Source organism: Cladophialophora yegresii (genome assembly GCF_000585515.1).
Source record: "Cladophialophora yegresii CBS 114405 chromosome Unknown aczIN-supercont1.1, whole genome shotgun sequence".
In the NCBI taxonomy this organism is placed as follows: domain Eukaryota; kingdom Fungi; phylum Ascomycota; class Eurotiomycetes; order Chaetothyriales; family Herpotrichiellaceae; genus Cladophialophora; species Cladophialophora yegresii.
Genome location: NW_006913045.1, coordinates 4,616,399 through 4,633,380, shown reverse-complemented (window position 1 = coordinate 4,633,380; position 16,982 = coordinate 4,616,399). Strand labels below are relative to the sequence as shown.

The following is a 16,982-nucleotide window of genomic DNA, read 5'->3' as shown; positions in this document are numbered from 1 at the left end:
CCTCATCTGCTGTTTTCCCTCATCTGCTGTTTTCCCGACGCACGACTGACCACTACGCGCCAAAACCCGCAGTCAAGCCAAGCTCCGCAAAATCGCCCAAGCAGCAGGATACAAGCTCGTGAATGGTAGCCAGATTGTCGAGTTGGATGGCACCGAGGACGGCTTTGCAAAGAGCGCGACAACAACGCCGACTAAGAAGAGAAAGTCCCCTACCAAGAAAGAAAAGGCAGCCAAGGACGAGTCAAGCAAGCAAACTGAAACTCCGGCAGAGCCTACCAGCAAGAAGACCAAGGTCAATCAAGATGCTAGCGACAGCACGCAGGAGGAAGTCAAGCAGGAGGCTGAGGGTGAAGAGGCCTGAGCTAAATGATCAGCGACGTGATCGATGTCTTGAGTTGGAAAGGAGTGACGAGGAATCGAAAGCGCTCTCGCTCTTGGGTATCAAAGCATGCTTTCACCAATACAGGGCCTGGCCTGGAGTTGTGCATGTCACACTCACGAATCTTGACTCTCGAATGAATTTCAAAGCACAGTGCTGCTGGAGATGAGCTGAGGAGACACGGATGCCAATGGACGTTGGCCTGATCGTTGGAAAGCACAATCCTGAACCCTGAACCTTGAACATTGCTTTAAACTTGTTGTGCCTCTGCCCGTCGTGGCTTCAGCATTTCCACATCTCTTCCACGCTCGCCTCGCACCCGGTCTTATCCTAAATTCACCCACCACTCACAACCACTTTCTCCCTCTCCCGCCTTGAAGCACTTCACACTTCGGATCATCTGTTGATCGCCTCTTTCTCGAACCATTAACAAAGCAGAAGTCGGTTCCGGAATCATCAACTCCGCAGAAGCCGTTTCTCGTATCATCGACTACCTACGCAGAAGTCATCAATCACAATGCCGGACCCAGGCTTGAACGCCGACCAAACAGCCTACATGATGATCGTCCTAAAGAACACGGAGATGAATCCCGACTGGAAGCTCATCACCGTAGAAGCAGGCATCAGCAAACCCAGCAACGCGTAAGTCGTACCGGAACAGCCACTGGCTTTTGCTGCTCGCTTCCTTCGAATGGGTCTGACCTGGCTTGGCTAATTTTGTGTAACCAGGCAGCGCAAGTTCCGCCAGATCGTCGAGGCGGCGGGGTTCAAGCTCGTGAATAACCAGATCGTGGATCCGGGTGAGGACGAACACGAAGATCACGCTGGGAATGCTACTCGGGCCCCGTCTCCATCTGCGACTTCGCAGGGGAGGAAGCGAAAATCGCCTACTAAGGATAAGAAGGACGCGAGCGAGGAGGCGGAGCCGGGTATCAAGAAGAGGGAGAAGAAGGCAAGCCAGCCTGTTGGCGATGTGAAGCGTCGTGGAAAGGACGAGATCAAGGACGAGGCTGCAGATTAGGAAGAGCAAGTCTACGCCTAGCTGTGTACGTCTCATGAAATGGTGGCGGCAAGGAGGCCGAGTGGACCTATTTTGAGGCTAGCACACGCCCACACATACACATATGTGCACGGACGCAGATGAGAGAACACGGCGAGCAGAGAACGACGAGACTGAAGGAAGAATGGAGAACACTGTATCTATCAGACCGATAGATGTTGGCTTGGACACACACACCGCCAACACCGGACACCTACCTAGGCGCTTCATGAGCTGAAACTGTGATGACAGCCGTTACAATTGGATTCTGCTTCACCCATTTGCTCATCTTAAGTTTCTTTCATCCTTACTTCAGTATTACTCCCTCTCTTTCGCACACTCGCACGCAACTCATTGCACTCTCTCAATCGAAGTCCAGTTAAAGTTCCAACGTCTCACTGCCATCACACTCCCAGCCAGTCATCATGGTGACGGCAACAACAGAAGACAAGGGCGCAGAGAAGATCGCCTTCGTGATGCGCGTGCTGAAGCACACCGAGATGGCCAAGCCGGATTGGAAGGCCGTCGCCGCCGAAGAGGGTATCTCGAGGGCAGATAACGCGTGAGTTGAGTTGAGCTGAACGAAATGACCCTGCCTTGATGAGCTGTGTCTCTGTCCCTCCCCCTCTCTCACTCTCCCTGTCTTTATCTATCACGTATAACGTTGTTACTGTCCGTGAATTATGCTGACCACCACCCTTCCTCGATAGACAGCAGAAATTCCGCAACACGGTCAAAAGCCTGGGCTACGCCTTTGTGAACGACCAGATCGTCGACTTGAATGATAATCCCGGCGGTTCGGGAGGAGCCACCCTTGAAACCAAGACCGAAACCACAGCCACAACCACTCCGACCAAGAAGAGAAAGTCTCCTGCCAAGAAAGACACGGCCACCAATGGCGAAGAGACACCGAGCAAGAAGACCAAGACCAGTCTTTCTGCTTCTGCTGGTGGCGATCGTGATGGTGAAGATCAGGCATTGCAGGCCGAGCAAGACCCAGAATGAATGAGCGTATCCACAGTGCAAGACGGCGGACTGGTAGGGTTGTGATCAATGGGTGACCTGAGCGAGTAGCCGTGGAATAACGGGGCTGACGCAACCACGAATAACAACCGACATTGGTGGATGACGGGATAGGACACGTACATACACACACAGTACTCAAGGCGGGTGTGTTGGATTGCTCGATGATGAGGGTGCTTGACTTGCTGAAGAGGAGGGTGTTCTGGAGGCGCGAACTGCAAGTGCTTGCTCGCCTACTCGAATAGCGAGCTTCTCAGCGGGCGGATCATCCCGGACTGCAATGCGATGCAACAAAGTGCAGTGTAATGAATGCTGTTGCAATGACTTTCCACTCTCTTCTCCTTGTCCGATCTGGTCCGACGTTACCAACGTCAGAGCATCGAGCAAGCACACAAGCTTTGCCCTCAGGACAGGCTGCACTTCTGTGTGGCGTAAGTCGACCCTTGCCGTAGCGTTCCTCGCTCTCGAACGCTGAAGTTGGATGTAGCGCTGTTACTGGTGACACAGCTCTCCAGCACTGCCCTTGGCTGTTCAAGTGTCGCCCGATGTCTCAATCTTGAGGGCAGAACGTGCTCTCCGTTCACCAGGTGACAGGCAACACATATCCTCATGCTCTCGTCTCATTTCATCTCATCGTTTCAGTCATGGGTATCGTCCTTTCAAAACTTCGGCCCCCTCTTGCGGCCCGTGTACTTGGAATCCATCTTGACTGCCTTGCCCTTACCCCTCATCTTCTCCTTCTTCCGCAACACCCAGGCCTTACTTCCCTTCACATCACCAGCAGAGCCCTTGCCCTTCATCGCCACCTTGGCGTCCCTGATCCGGCGTCCATCCTCGACATCCACGCCCTCCATGTCTCTCACCCGCTCAGTGATATCCCCTCCACCGACGCTCAAGACCAAATAGGTCTTGACGTTCTTCGTCCCGCCATCATCTTCGAGTATGCCCGCCCCGAACCCCGCCCGCACAGCAGCTTGCGAAATCATATTCCGCTGGGCGTCGTTCTTCGGGTAGAACTGCAACACTGCCCGTCCCCCTCTCTTCAGCGCCGCGTACAGGCCGTCGAAGAACCTGCGCAGTCGGCCCTCGGGGCTCACGCCGCTGCTCTCGGCATTACACAGCCATTGCACCGCACTGATCGACACGGCTGCGTCGAAGCTGCCGGCCCGAAAGGGTATCCCCTGGCCCATGTCCGCCAGGAACAAATCGCCGTCGACGTCTTCTCTTTGGAGCGCAATGTCCAGCATCGACGGCGCAATGTCCATGCCCACCCAGATGTGGCCTTCTTCGGAGAGGATTTCGCCCGACAGACCCGAGCCGCAGCCAATGTCGAGGACAAGCGATGGAGAGGGCAGGTCGAGTAGATCAAGCGCCCGGTGCGTCATGGAGGATTGAATGGCCTGGATGCGCGAAGAGGTCGTGTATTTGGCCGAGGCGGTGTCATCGTAGTATAGATCCGGAGGGAGGAGGTCCTCAGGGCGCGACATGGTGGACCGTTATGCTGAATACCAAGACGTCAGGTTGGACAGCTCTAAAACAGTGCCAGCGGCACACAAATGGGTGTTATTGAGCGTACATTTTGCGCAGTTCACACGTGAAGGGAGGCACACGCCGGGGAATAAATTTTTGTGGAGCAGACCAGAATTGTTCACACACCCCACACGAGATGATGAAGTGGGATCAAAGACTGGGTCGGATTAACTTTACTCCGTTAATTACATCCAGCCTTCGCTCATTATTAGTGTCTACGCGAAGTTCGGCCCCCTTCAACCCTTGGGACCGATATCATCGTCCCAGTAGCAATGACCTGGCACACGACTTGTATTTTGTGGCCGCAGTATTTGGACAGCCCGCAAGTGGTCTTTCGTGTAGGCTGAAGCCTCTCTTTCATGTACAATATCTTCGTTCTATGCTGACACGCAGAAGCAAGTTGTCCGCCTATTGTACGCCGAACCCGACTTTTGCCTGTGAGACTACCAAAAGTGGGGGAAGGTAGTTGTCAAAAGAGGGAGTGTGCTGGAGCAGGATACAAGGCTGAGTTTCTCCAGATTTACGGTTGTGATAGTGTTTCCTGGCTCTTAATCCTTCGTGTTCCTGTCCGAATCAGCCACCACAGCGTCAATGACGGTCTTGTTGAGGCCCTTCCAGTTGTTCTTGGCCCAAAAGAACCAGAGCGCCAACGCAACCAGCTGGACAAACGCGTTGATAGGGAGCGCATAGTTCATGCCTGCAGCGGTCACCGGCAGGAAGGACGGGAAGCAGAGGAAGACCATGATGTACATCGAGTACACGACCGCAAAGATGTTGATGTATACGCCGAACCGACCGAGGGACCAACCAGAGGGCTCGACTCGCTTGTCCCATCGAGCCCACAACATGCAGGCAATGGCCATCATGTAAGACTGGTACAAGCCGAGGGTTGACAGAGCAACAATGACGTTGAATGCAATACTGCTGCCGATGTTGAGCAGAGCCAACAGCATGACGATGAACACCGGTAACCAGACTGATCGCACTGGAATGCGGTGCTTCGGGTCGATTTTGGCAAAGTATGAAGGCAACGCTCCGTCACGAGACCAGGCCCAGGTCAGTCGCGAAGCGGATGCAATGCTGCCCAAGACGCAGGCCAGAGTGACAATCATCGACAGACCGACCATGGCCGAACCGGCCTTGACAGACTGGGTTGCATTGATGCAGATCAAAAGGAGCGGGTATCCCGAAGATAGGAGGTCCTCGACATTTCCAGCGCAAAACAGAATGACAAGCACCATGCCATACGCAAGGGCACCGTTCATGACGATGCTCCAGAACATGGCTCTGGGCACTGCATGTCGCGCCTTTCGTACTTCTTCAGACATGTGGACAGCCCCGTCGAATCCTGTGTCTCCAGGTCAGAGCATGTTGGCCGAAGTGGATCGCGAAATCACTTACCGACAAATCCCCAGGTGGCCGTGAGCATTCCCAAGTTGAAGGAGACGTACTCATTGGTCCATCCGGAAAGGGCCGACTTCTCCAAGAAGACAAAATCCGCACTGTGTCGGGGGGCCAGCGTGACCAGGACTGAGACGAAAACAATCCACATGATGATGTGGAGCAGCCCGGACAACATTTCAATCCAGGGAATCGTCCAGAAGGCAAACTGGTTCATCAAGCCCTGCACAATGAGCAAGGCGTAGATGATCAGGGTCACATGCCACCCATGGGGAACGTAAGTTGGGTAGCTTGCGATGACCAGAGCTTGGATCATCAGCGCAGCAATGTTGGCCACGCCAGCCAACAGCGAGATCCAGGAGAACCATGTGATCCAACCCTGCATCCATGTAATGAATCTCCGGTGCGCGGGCGGCGCCAGGTAATGAGTCCAGTGGTACTGTGCACCTGCAATGGGTTGTACCGAAGCCATCTCGGCCATGGATGCTACCTGGCACATAACGCCTGTGATGACGATAAAATAGCCGAACGAAAGAGCGCGAGGACCACCATTCCAGAAGAAGAATGCGATGTTTCTGAGTGCGATTAGCTTCTGCTGACAGTGACAATAGAGGATTTGACGCACGATGCAATGGCCTCCCACGATGACATGTAACTGAGCGCGAAGAAGAAGATCTGGGCAAAGCTGAAAAGTCTCTGCGACGGGGTCAGTGTTCCGTCGTGACTTCTCCCCAGGGTACGTACTCGGACTCGTGTCGAAGTGTTTCTGGTTTCATCTGTCCTATGGCCAGGATACTGGGTCGCATAGTGGCCTTTCTCATCTTCAATATTGACTTGGGCAGTCTTGACGGGCAGCATCTCGTGAGATTCCATCTTGGGCAGCGATTCGGGCGCAAACACCTGGATTGCAAAGAGACGAAGAGGAGGGGTGAGAAGAAAAGAAGAAGGAACGACAAGACTCCAGATGCAGGTTATGCTTGCCGAAGTCCCCCTGAGAAAACGTGGCCAACGTGCCGAAACCTGGTCTAATCCAAGGCAGGCCAAGCAAGGCGCGCTGAGGAACGTCGATGCTCCAAATGTTCGAGACACATCGAGGTTGATAAGAGCGCCAGCAGGGTGAAAACGAATGCCTCGATCGGTAATCCGTATACACAGTAGCGCCCTCGCTACGATAGCCACGCAGCTTTGCCCAGTCAGAGTAGTAGTGGAGGTATGGGGAAATCCCGCCAATGGGTAACCATGCCCGGAGGAGAGCATTTGACGGTGAGGAAGGAGCCCTGTACGCCCCTGACACCGATCTACCAAGGACACAGAACTGCGTACCACGGTCTTCTGGTCTCTGCTACGCCCCCCCAATCGAGCCAGGCAACAAAGTCCCCCACCAGCGTGAACTGTTACACTGAGACGGAACGACCGCCAGCCGATCTCGAGCACACGGGATGGCTTGAGCTAGATGCTGCGCGAGACGTCGGGCCAAGCCCAAGCTGTCCTAAAGCCAAAGCAGCAGTACCCCGACCTGCGTGTGATTCCTTTCTGGTGGTTGCATGATAAGAGACGACAGGGTCTGCTGTGGTGCCCAGGATATAGTAGCAGCCAACTGCCGCTATTGGTGGACGCGGAAGCAGTCGATTGGCAGTAGTGCTACCTATAGAGTTAGCGCGCTGCGGGCCGCTAGGTGACTTAGCGGCCACAACCGGACGCGCAAGTCAGTTCCGCGACCACTGATCCATTTCCGCCATAGGTTAGCGTCAAATGCACCATGGAGAATTGAAACAGAATCAGTGTCCTTCAGTTTTGCCGAACCTAGAATCGACCGTGTGCCCTTCGCTGCATTCCATTGACAGACCCAATGGTCAAATCTTGACCGGCCGCATCAAATCGAGTGATCCTGACCTGATGGTCAAAAACATGGGCTGACGGTCAATGATGGCAGGAGCGCCGAGTGTCCTGCTGAGCCACATGCCTCTTTGCAGATGTGACCTTAGCTTTTACCAAGCCGCCATTGGCAAGCGAAGCAATACCTTCTTGTTCGTCCCTGGTGGATCAACACCCCTCTGATCTTTCCCCAAGCCTTTGTCAAAGGGCCGCCTTTTCCCGCTAGCGCAGTGCTATCGACCGGGAGGTGCTTCCTTTGAATCCTGGAACACTGGGCGACAGGCCTGGGCCATCTGCATTCTCAATATCTGGTGTGGGCCTTGCTGTACTTACGTAGTACTCGTAAGACAGCCCTCGAATCAGACTCCGACCTCGCGAGTTGTATCGTTGTGACCCTTTCTTGCTTTCTTGAACAAAGAGATCAGCAGCAAGGAAGCCTATTGAGCAGGATCGACGACCAGCACGAGCAGGCACGTCCGAGCCTCGTTTCGACGTGTTGCATCCCCTTGAGGAGACAGCGGGTCTGGGCCAAGTGCCCTTGCGGTAATGGAATATCCCGGCCCGATGCCACTGGTGGACAATTTCGCATCAACAGCTGCTCCAGATGTCCAGACAGGAAAAGCTCAGCACGATGCATCACTCTGCACGGACAGATTGCGCGCCACCACAAGACCCTTGGCGCGGACGAATGGCTTTTCCGGATTCTGAGAGGCTGCGAGCCAACAACCAGGCTGGACATCGACGCCAAACCACCTTTTCCGTGTCTGAAATCGCTTCGGTTCGGCGTTCCTGCATCAACACGAAGCACCGAGCCCAATAACAGGGAACCCAATCAAGCAGTGCGGGAGGCTTCGGCTAATGTCACAGTACAATCTCCAGGCACTGAAGCCTTGCTCATTGAAGTTGTGGAGAGCTGAGAAGGGTCAAAGCGAAGCTACCTTGCCTGGGAGCCACCACAGCGCGAGGTCGGAACCAGAGTGAGGTTGGAAGCGAGGTCTAGTAAGTGAGTCAAGGGCGCCGCACCAGGAGAAACAAAGGAATCCCGATTGCGGTCTGGCGTTCTCTTCTGCATAATCATGCCACGTTCCTGACACCCGCCAGGGGATAGATTTCGCTACTGTATGCATTCCACGGCCAGTGCATGTCCCAGTGCATGTCCTCAGCACGTTTTGGTACCCCGTCGAAGTGTCCAGCCCCCGGCCGACCAGGAAGGCCGACACGACAACGTGGTTCCTGGGCAGGCTACCCAAAAATCCATCGTGATACTGGAGTGATCTGCATAGATATACTCCGTACATATCATCACTTTTGTTGGTGTCGACCGCTCCATAAACAAAACTCTCGGCGACGAAATACACGACCATTCGCCCATCCAATACTCTCAATATGTCGAATAGTGAGGGTGGCATTTACGAACCACTCCTTCCACCGCTTCAGGATATCACAGCCACCAATCGAGGTCCCATCGCGTTGGCCACTGCAGTCACACTCCTCATCGTCTCTACGTTGACTGTCGTCGTCAAGCTCTGGACCAGGTTCGCAACTACCCGCAGCTTTGGCTTGAACGATGCCGCCATTATAGTAGCGATGGTATGCTTGGATCCGAAGTTTTGATTTTGACTTACCTCTAACTAATATCTGTGCAGGTCTTTGCATTTGGTCAATCAATCACTTTAGCAATTGCCACGGACCATGGCCTGGGACGACATGTTGAGGAACTTCAGGATTCACAGATTGCCACGTTGAGCAAGGTAGGCGCGGTTTTGCACCCATCCCGACAGCGGGTTCTGATATGTTTCAGCTGTTTTTCGCCTCCAACATTCTTCTCATTCTAGCACTAGCCAGCGCCAAAGCAGCTGTGACTCTTCTCGTCATCGCGATCAAACCTCTACGATTTGTGATGTTAGCTTGTTATGCAATGCTGGGCCTCATTGCTGTCTGGGCTGTAGCCGGCGTCTTTGTACTGGGGTTTCAGTGCTCTGCGCCCCATCGCTGGGTACTTGGGCCGGGCTCAGGTCCAGAGACTTGCATCGACCAGTACGCAATGCAAGTGGCGCTGAGGGCTATCGATATTGCAACCGACGTGGGGATCGTTCTTCTGCCTGCGTTCATGATGCGGTCAGTGCAGGTCGCAACGGCTAAGCGCTGGGTGGTGGTTCTGCTGTTCGGAATCAGACTTATGTGAGTGCCCCCAACTTACTCTCCTACAACATCTGACCCGCTTGTCTCCAGCACACCCATCTTCACTGCAGTCACGATCGCTGCGTATGACGACTTCTACCATTCGAACCCCCAGGATCGGGCCTGGCACGCAGTCATACCCTCTGTTTGGACTTCCTGCGCTTTGAACCTGTCCATCGTTACGGCGTGCATTCCCTCGATCAAACGTTTCCTCGCTGACTGGGCGGCCGGTCTCAGTGCTATCACCATTTCTGAGCCTTTTGAATTGGAGCACTCCAGTGGCAAGACTGGCCTAGGAAATAGCAACACATATGCGATGGGTAGCGGCATGGGGAGCAAAATTGCCACAAAACTGGGCTTGTCCTCTAGCAGCAAGGCAGAGATCACCTCAACCGTCCGAAGCCGCCATGACCCCAACGATGCCGAAGTCCTCGGAGACAACACTGCAAGGAATCGCTCGCGCGGTACTGGCGGCCGACAACCCGACAGCACGTCGGATAGCGTCAAAGGCCTTACAGACGGAGTTATCATGCACTCGATCGATTACCGAGTCGAGTACGAAGATCAGACGACGGACAATCGCGACTGGAGCAGCCGCAGCAGTGGGGGCCGGTAGATGTACGCCATGACACGAGGATATGAAGGCGTTGGGTGACTGGTAGATGCTGCCGAAGGAGAAGGCGATACACAGATGTACACTACGGAGTACTGCACATAAAGCTAGAGGATGGGTGGCTCTTGTCGATGGCAAGCTCGAGATGCTGGTCAGACCACATGTCCATCACATCTGTACTGTGCTACATTCCGAGTCAATCTTGACCCTCATGAGGCTTGTTCCCGTGGACGCTTGTCGATGAAATAACCTCACGACTGCGGCGGTTCCCCGTCGAATGCTATTTGTAACAGAATCCACCCGGAAGTGGGTGCCATGATGCGGCTCTAGGCCAATGTTGCTAACAAAACTTAATTGAACTTCGCGTTCGCGCCCTGTGCGTCTCCGAACATGCCAAGCATCTCACCCTCTCACCCTTGCAACGCTCAATCGACGTCACCACGGACTCAATTTTCAATCGCATCTCAGTGCTCAGTCTCCCCTCGGCCCCCATCACGCGTACGTGACACGCTGTTCAGCGCTCACCCCGACCTCACTTCCTGCCCAAGGTCATGTCCTCGTTCGGTCCGTTCAGTTCGTCGTAGCCACCGACTCCTCTGTCCACATTATAGAATCGTACACGACCACCATGTGGATTCTGCCCCTCCTCGGCTACGCTGGCCTCGTGTTAGGCTTCGCATTCCTGACCCTCTCAATCGCGTCGGGCCTTTACTACCTCTCCGAACTCGTCGAAGAACACTCCGTCTTCAGCGCGAAATTGCTGAAGCGACTCATCTACGCCGTCGTCACCACGCAGTTACTCCTCTGGCTGGTCGATGGCTTCCCCTGGCATCTGATCTTGCTGGGAGTAGGGAGTCACGCCGTCTACGCGACGAATCTCCGACACTTCCCGATCGTCAAGCTCTCGGATCCTTTCTTCCTCTCCAGTTGCGCACTGGTCATTCTCAACCACTGGCTATGGTTCAGACACTTCAGCGACACCACCAATAGAGGAGGAGGCTTCCGAGGAGCCCCACCGAGCAGTCGAAGAGATTGGTACTCGACACCCGTGTATGATCAACCCACCTTCACCGAGATTGCATCCTACTTTGGCCTGTGCGTCTGGCTCGTGCCATTTGCGCTGTTCGTCAGTCTGAGCGCGGGTGAGAACGTCCTGCCGAGTATGGGTTCCGAGTACGCCACGGGTGACAGACAAGGTGGGGGGTTCCAGAAAGGCCACAAGCGGAAGAATACTGGCATGGCGAAAGCTGCGGTCCATGCCACCAGAGAGTGGGTCACCGACACCGGGGCCGTCATGGGACTGTGGAACTCGGACAATGTCCGGCCCTCTCGAGGGTTCGGCAAGGGTCATACGAGGATAAATTCTGTGAACATATGATCAAAGTGTTTGAGTGCCTCGCAAAGCTACACTGTCATGCACTGCCGGTAGCATCTGCTGACCTCGGATATTGCTCGGCCTCCTGGGCAATCTATGAAGCGAGTTCTGCAAGCTGAGATCCCGCGTCTTCGAAAACGATGACGACAACATAGCAACCGGTTCAGCAATCTCGCGCCAAAGACTGCGAAGGGGGCATCTACATGCTGGACCGGAAGCAGCTGAAATGTTTGGTGGGATCGGACGCGAATAACGACCAAAGGCTGGCTTGAACACGAGCAAGCAAGCAGACACGCAATCGAGACGGATGAGGCACTTGCAGCTGGTGACCCGAAAAATGGAAGCAAACCAGCTCACGCCAAAGATCAGGCTTGGCGCAAAGCAGCATCGGGGATCTAATGCCAAGTGTGACGGGCGACGACCTAAGAGCAGGCGGATTTCTACGGTCTGAAAAGTCCGTCCTCACGCAAGCAGAGCAGCACACCTCGGAGCAAGGCAGAAAGACATGACATTGTATGTGCCCGAAAGGGAGTGCTCAACGAATCGATGCCGCCTTGTCCCTGTATAAATACCCTTTATAAATACCCTCAACGGGTACTTATATGAGTTAACACCTGTACAAGATGCATGGCATGGCATGGCATTGTGGATGTGTAATCAAACTGTCCAAGTCTGCGGCGAGGAGACACAGCCAGACTAGCGTCAGATGCCAATGAATTGAGTTCAGACCTATACAAGAGATACATGCGGGTGTCTCCCTCTCGCTAGAGCACAGTTGTCGAAGTCGTTCACGACACGAGGACATTTTTTGAAAAGGAAAGAAAGGGTGGACGAAGGTGAACGAAGAAGACAGACTCGAGTCTCGAACCAGGACACCCGCGACCTTATACCGGCGGCCTGGTTTGGAGAGAGCACGGTTAATGGAATTGTCCGCAGCAGGAGCACATTGTCGAGAAGGAAAGGAAGGGTAGAAGGAGGTAGAGGAAGAGAGCAGACTCTGTCTCGAATCAAGGCCTTGCGACCTTTTTCCGACGGCGTGGATTTCCAGACACCAGAATGTCATCGGAATTGACTTGTGGAGCAGGAGCAGTCCGACCATCCCACCATTCCAGGTGATTTTACATCGGCACTCCAGGATTGCGGGGGAAAGAGCACGAATCAGCCTGGATTTGTGGACGCAAGGGGGGGCCTTGCACATGAAACACCTGAGCTCATACCAGACCGGGCCGGACCCGAAGAGCATACTGCAGTGTAATACAATTACATTCAATTACCCAGAACGGCGTTACGCATACATACACCAGCTTTGCCCATTTCTTCTGCAACAACATTCATTGAGGGTCAACGCACCGTCTCGGTACGTTCGCGTCGGCACCGTCTTTTTTTATCCATCCTACGCGAATACCCAGTCCTCCATGCACTTCGAGAAGACTAGCCGATAGATGTGATCCCAAGGAACCGGTCCGGAGAGCATGAGAGTCAACCCCACCGCAAGAGTGATGCGTCTCTGCGCCCTATAAGCGTCTCAGAATATTGGATCCTCGTTCAGCGCCCGTCATTAATTTTCAATTTTCCACAGGACTTCCCTCGTCCCGAATGGGCCCCGTGAGATGTTCGGTATCGTTCGCATACCATCGCAAGCGGCCTCCCCTTCTGGGCACTGTGTCTTCGTCTGCGTCTGCGTCTGTGTGCCTTCTGCGGTCTACTGTAATATACCATGCATGCCCAGCGTACCACGTCCTTTTCGTAACCCGTCCATCAGGTCGTGTAGAATCAATCAATCCGCCACCCCGCCACCGACACCGACACCGACATCCGGCCAAAACCGCCTCTCCACATCAAGCACATGCCTCCACACAGCCTTGTAGACGTCCAACTTTCTGTTGACAGCGTCCTCCCGTTCGGCTAATAGGTCCGTCAACTCTGCAATCTCCGCCACAAAGCCCTCAAACTCGCGACTCGTCCAATTGGGGATGAAGGCGTCGCGTAGAGCCCCGCCGTCGAGATCCGTCGAGTGAGCGGGACCGTGGCGCTGGTGGTCGTCGGCAGCGTCGCTCTGATTCGCAACGCCCGTCGTCGTCCCGCTCAACGCCGTGTTTGTGGCAACCTCACTGCCTTCCAGCTCGGACATGACGCCGTCGGAGAGGGAGGAGGAAAAGGCTGAAAAGGCCTTGGACTTTCGGGCCATCTCCCGCTCCCGCTCCCCGTCCTCCAATTCGATCCTCTGCTGCTGCCTCAGACCACTTGAACTCGTGACCTCGTTCGAAAACGACCGCGCGTACGTCCACGCACGCAGGTATACCGTCTCCGTGGCCCACAGGACGACCATGCCCTCGAGGAGACTCATGCTGGGATCCGTCCAGAACGCGCGGAACAGGTCCATGTACTGCTTCGTGGCGGGGTCGGGGGCAAACATGTGGCCACGCGAGGGGGCCTCCAAGTCCAAGCCGTACGTGGCCGCTGTGGTCGCGAAAAAGGCCAGCTCCGTATGGATGTTCTGCAGCGCGCTGGTCAGGCACTGCACGAGCCGCCAGCGGAGGGAGGTCGATTTGTCGGCCACGTAAGTGTTAGGGAGGTCGACGCGGGCGATGAGGCTCCCGATGAAGCCGATGTAGGATTGCGCGTAGAGGCGGTCTTGGGACAGCCAGCGCGAGAGGGTGGCCACGGGGAGCTGGCCTTGGCCCGCGAGGCGGAGGAATGGGTGCTCTGTTGCGAGGGTGAGTTGGTGCGACGAGGAGGCGAGGAGGGTGGCTGTCAGAGAGGGAGATGTCTGGACAGGTGGTGGTGGTGCTGGGGAAGACATGTATGGCGTGGGCATGTGCGGATGGTGGGATAGAGGATGGGGCGCCAAAAGCGGTTGGTTGTGGATGTGGCTTGAGGGGTAGAAGTATGTGGGTGGGTTGTAGTAGTTTTGTGGCTGTTGTTGGTGTTGTTGGTGGACAGTGTGAGCAGCGGTACCCGGGTTTGAGTCGGTGTTGTAATTGTAGTTCTGGTATGGAAGATGACTGGGCGGGTTACTGGCCACGCCGGTGGTCCCGGACGATACCGACATGCGGTCACTCATGGTGTTTCGCTGGTGGTGGTACGCATTGGGAGGGCTCTGTTGGCGATGGAGGTCTTGTGTATTGTGCCACATCATGGCGGGCGTTGCTGAATGAGAGTGTGTGGCGCGTAAGAGAAAAGTCAGGGCGGCACTGTTAGGCACGCGGGTTATGTTGTCGACGTGTATGCTCGAGGCTCGAAAGGCTTGATATCAAATTAGAGAAGCTTCCGTTGACCTGAATCAGTGCGTCGGCTGGCCGTTTCGCCCGTTGAGCATGCGCGTCGTTGAAAGAGTTGAGCAAGGCTGAGCAACCTGGCCACGCGGAGTAAATGGCTCGCCAGCAGTAGAGGGACAAGAGAAGCGAAGCTCTTTATGCGACGCAGCTCGACGCAAGCGGTGCGCTGCGTACTTCAACCCTTGACTTAATTCTCTGCTGGTGGTCCTTCTTTTCAGCCCGAAATGTGTTGCTCGGTGAGTCTTACGTGGTTTAGGCGCCTCGAAGCAGGACGTTAGGTTGAAAGGCTGAGCAACTGAGCACCAAGAACTGTTGAAACAACTCTCATCATTTCATATGCAATGCGAGGTGCTGTCCGGATGTCGGTGTCCTTCAGCTTGCCTCGTGTGCAGCCGCCGTCAGCGACGCCTCGTACTGTCGAATCCAACGTGGCCAAGACCACCGATGAAACTTGGCCGGCGAAACAAGGCGTTCATTAATTAGCACAGGGCGTTGTGTGTCCTCGCAGTTGCCGCGGGGGGCGCCAGTTGCAGGGATGACTTCGTACGAGTGCTGGGTATACAGTGCTCACTTGAGCCCGTGGTGAAGAGGTTGTCCTTGGTCTTGGTTGGTCTTGATCTGTCGTCTTTGACATCCTCCTTGACCGTTCCGCTCGATCACTCAAGAACGATGCATACTCCGTACGTCTGCTATGAATTGCGATTATCCAATCAGGCCGCGCCCACGCAATCGTGCCCCCAATGCAGCCCGAAAGGAACCCGGTTGGGGCCCCGAGGCTACTGTACAGTACATACTCCGTACCACACATTCGAGTCGCTAAATTCGTGGGCTGCCGCCGAAAACCATCATCTTCGGCCCGCCGGTAACCAACGCGGTCGACGTTCTTGATGACGTTGATACAAAGCCTCGCAGAACAGCGTGCTCAGCTGAAGCTTTCAGCAGCTCGGCGTCTAGATTTTAATAGATAAACAAGGTAAGGTAATTAAGTATTTTCTCGGCCGGCAAAGAATTCAGACCGGACGCCTCTCTTGTGAGTTCGTAGTCATTACTAGCAGAGTACGTACTCCGACACTCCGGGGGATAAGAGAAGACACGCAAGCCTCTGTGACATCTCAAGTACCTAGGTAAATCAACGGTAGACCTCGTTCGACCTCCAGCTGAACAGCAGCCTTACATTCCATCTTTCCGCAGTCAAAATCCAAGGCTCGACCATCGACAAGCGAGCATCCTTCTTTCCGACTTTCACCTTCTCTCGAGGTGGTAGAGTACTCTGTACGAGGAACCGGCTGGACAAGCGCTTCTCAGGCAACAATGCCCCGAGTCTTCCTCATAACCGGCACCTCGACCGGCTTCGGCCGCGACTACGCCCAAGAGGTCATCAACAGAGGGGACATCGTCGCCGCCACGGCGCGCGACCCATCCCAACTCACCTTCAAAAACACCACAGGGGACAACTACCTACCCCTCCGCCTCGATGTCACAGACAAAGAATCCATCAAATCGGCCTTTGCCGAGACGCTGCACAAATTCCACCGCATCGACGTGGTGGTCAATAACGCCGGGTACGGCCTCGCCGGCGCGTTTGAGGAGTACACGGACGCCCAGATCCGGCAGCAATTCGAAATCAACTTCTTCGGTTTGCTAGATGTCACGCGCGAGGCGCTGGAGACGTTGCGTGACAAACAGACCCCCTCGGGCGGCCTGATCCAGCAGGTCACGAGTATTGGTGGCCAGAGGGGCGTTCCCTTGTTCAGTGCCTACTGCGCGACAAAGTGGGCGGTCGAGGGGTTCACGGAGAGTCTGAGCCACGAGGTCAAGCCCGAGTGGGGGATCAAATTCACGTTGGTCGAGCCTGGTGGGTTCAGGTACGTGTGCTGCGGAGTGTAATGGAGCGTAGCGTAGCAGTCATATGTTTACGTTTGAGCTTAGGGCTACTGGTACCTGTACAGCGCAGTACTAACGTGGCTCGCTCGCAGAACCGACTGGGCCGGCCGCAGTATGACCTTCGCAACGCGCCATCCGGCGTACGACCACCTCGACGCAGAGAAGCAAATGACCGCCCGCCACGGCACGCAGGCGGGGGACCCTAAAAAGGGCGCAAGGGCAATGTACGAGCTGGCCGTCATGCCGAACCCGCCCTTGAGGGTCGTCATCGGGAGTGATGCGTACAAGGCCGTGATGAACAAGATTGAGCAGTATGAGGAGAATTACCGCAGGTTTGAGGCGCTGAGTAATTCGACGGACGTGGATGTGGATGCGTAGGTTAGATCCTGCCTCGCCTGGGCTGG

General features: G+C 55.0%; 8 protein-coding genes across 8 annotated transcripts; 5 read left to right on the top strand and 3 right to left on the bottom strand.

Annotated features, from left to right (window-relative positions):
* Positions 1-896: 896 nt before the first annotated feature.
* A1O7_01666 (uncharacterized protein) lies at positions 897-1,400 on the top strand (the record flags this gene model as incomplete). Its single annotated transcript, XM_007755702.1, has 2 exons — positions 897-1,021; positions 1,109-1,400. 2 exons carry the CDS (start codon positions 897-899, stop codon positions 1,398-1,400), a joined length of 417 nt encoding a protein of 138 aa, XP_007753892.1.
* Positions 1,401-1,843: 443 nt separating this feature from the next.
* A1O7_01665 (uncharacterized protein) lies at positions 1,844-2,423 on the top strand (the record flags this gene model as incomplete). Its single annotated transcript, XM_007755701.1, has 2 exons — positions 1,844-1,980; positions 2,129-2,423. 2 exons carry the CDS (start codon positions 1,844-1,846, stop codon positions 2,421-2,423), a joined length of 432 nt encoding a protein of 143 aa, XP_007753891.1.
* Positions 2,424-3,100: 677 nt separating this feature from the next.
* Positions 3,101-3,928, bottom strand: A1O7_01664 (uncharacterized protein; the record flags this gene model as incomplete). Its single annotated transcript, XM_007755700.1, has 1 exon — positions 3,101-3,928. The coding sequence occupies one exon, from the start codon at positions 3,926-3,928 to the stop codon at positions 3,101-3,103; it is 828 nt and encodes a 275-aa protein (XP_007753890.1).
* Positions 3,929-4,519: 591 nt separating this feature from the next.
* A1O7_01663 (uncharacterized protein) lies at positions 4,520-6,245 on the bottom strand (the record flags this gene model as incomplete). Its single annotated transcript, XM_007755699.1, has 3 exons — positions 4,520-5,319; positions 5,373-5,947; positions 5,998-6,245. 3 exons carry the CDS (start codon positions 6,243-6,245, stop codon positions 4,520-4,522), a joined length of 1,623 nt encoding a protein of 540 aa, XP_007753889.1.
* A 2,388-nt stretch (positions 6,246-8,633) lies between these two features.
* Positions 8,634-10,044, top strand: A1O7_01662 (uncharacterized protein; the record flags this gene model as incomplete). Its single annotated transcript, XM_007755698.1, has 4 exons — positions 8,634-8,837; positions 8,894-8,998; positions 9,049-9,428; positions 9,480-10,044. 4 exons carry the CDS (start codon positions 8,634-8,636, stop codon positions 10,042-10,044), a joined length of 1,254 nt encoding a protein of 417 aa, XP_007753888.1.
* Positions 10,045-10,669: 625 nt separating this feature from the next.
* A1O7_01661 (uncharacterized protein) lies at positions 10,670-11,419 on the top strand (the record flags this gene model as incomplete). The annotated part of the gene is made up of 1 exon (XM_007755697.1): positions 10,670-11,419. One exon carries the CDS (start codon positions 10,670-10,672, stop codon positions 11,417-11,419), a length of 750 nt encoding a protein of 249 aa, XP_007753887.1.
* Positions 11,420-13,193: 1,774 nt separating this feature from the next.
* Positions 13,194-14,480, bottom strand: A1O7_01660 (uncharacterized protein; the record flags this gene model as incomplete). Its single annotated transcript, XM_007755696.1, has 1 exon — positions 13,194-14,480. The coding sequence occupies one exon, from the start codon at positions 14,478-14,480 to the stop codon at positions 13,194-13,196; it is 1,287 nt and encodes a 428-aa protein (XP_007753886.1).
* Positions 14,481-16,005: 1,525 nt separating this feature from the next.
* A1O7_01659 (uncharacterized protein) lies at positions 16,006-16,956 on the top strand (the record flags this gene model as incomplete). The annotated part of the gene is made up of 2 exons (XM_007755695.1): positions 16,006-16,559; positions 16,671-16,956. 2 exons carry the CDS (start codon positions 16,006-16,008, stop codon positions 16,954-16,956), a joined length of 840 nt encoding a protein of 279 aa, XP_007753885.1.
* Positions 16,957-16,982: the final 26 nt, after the last annotated feature.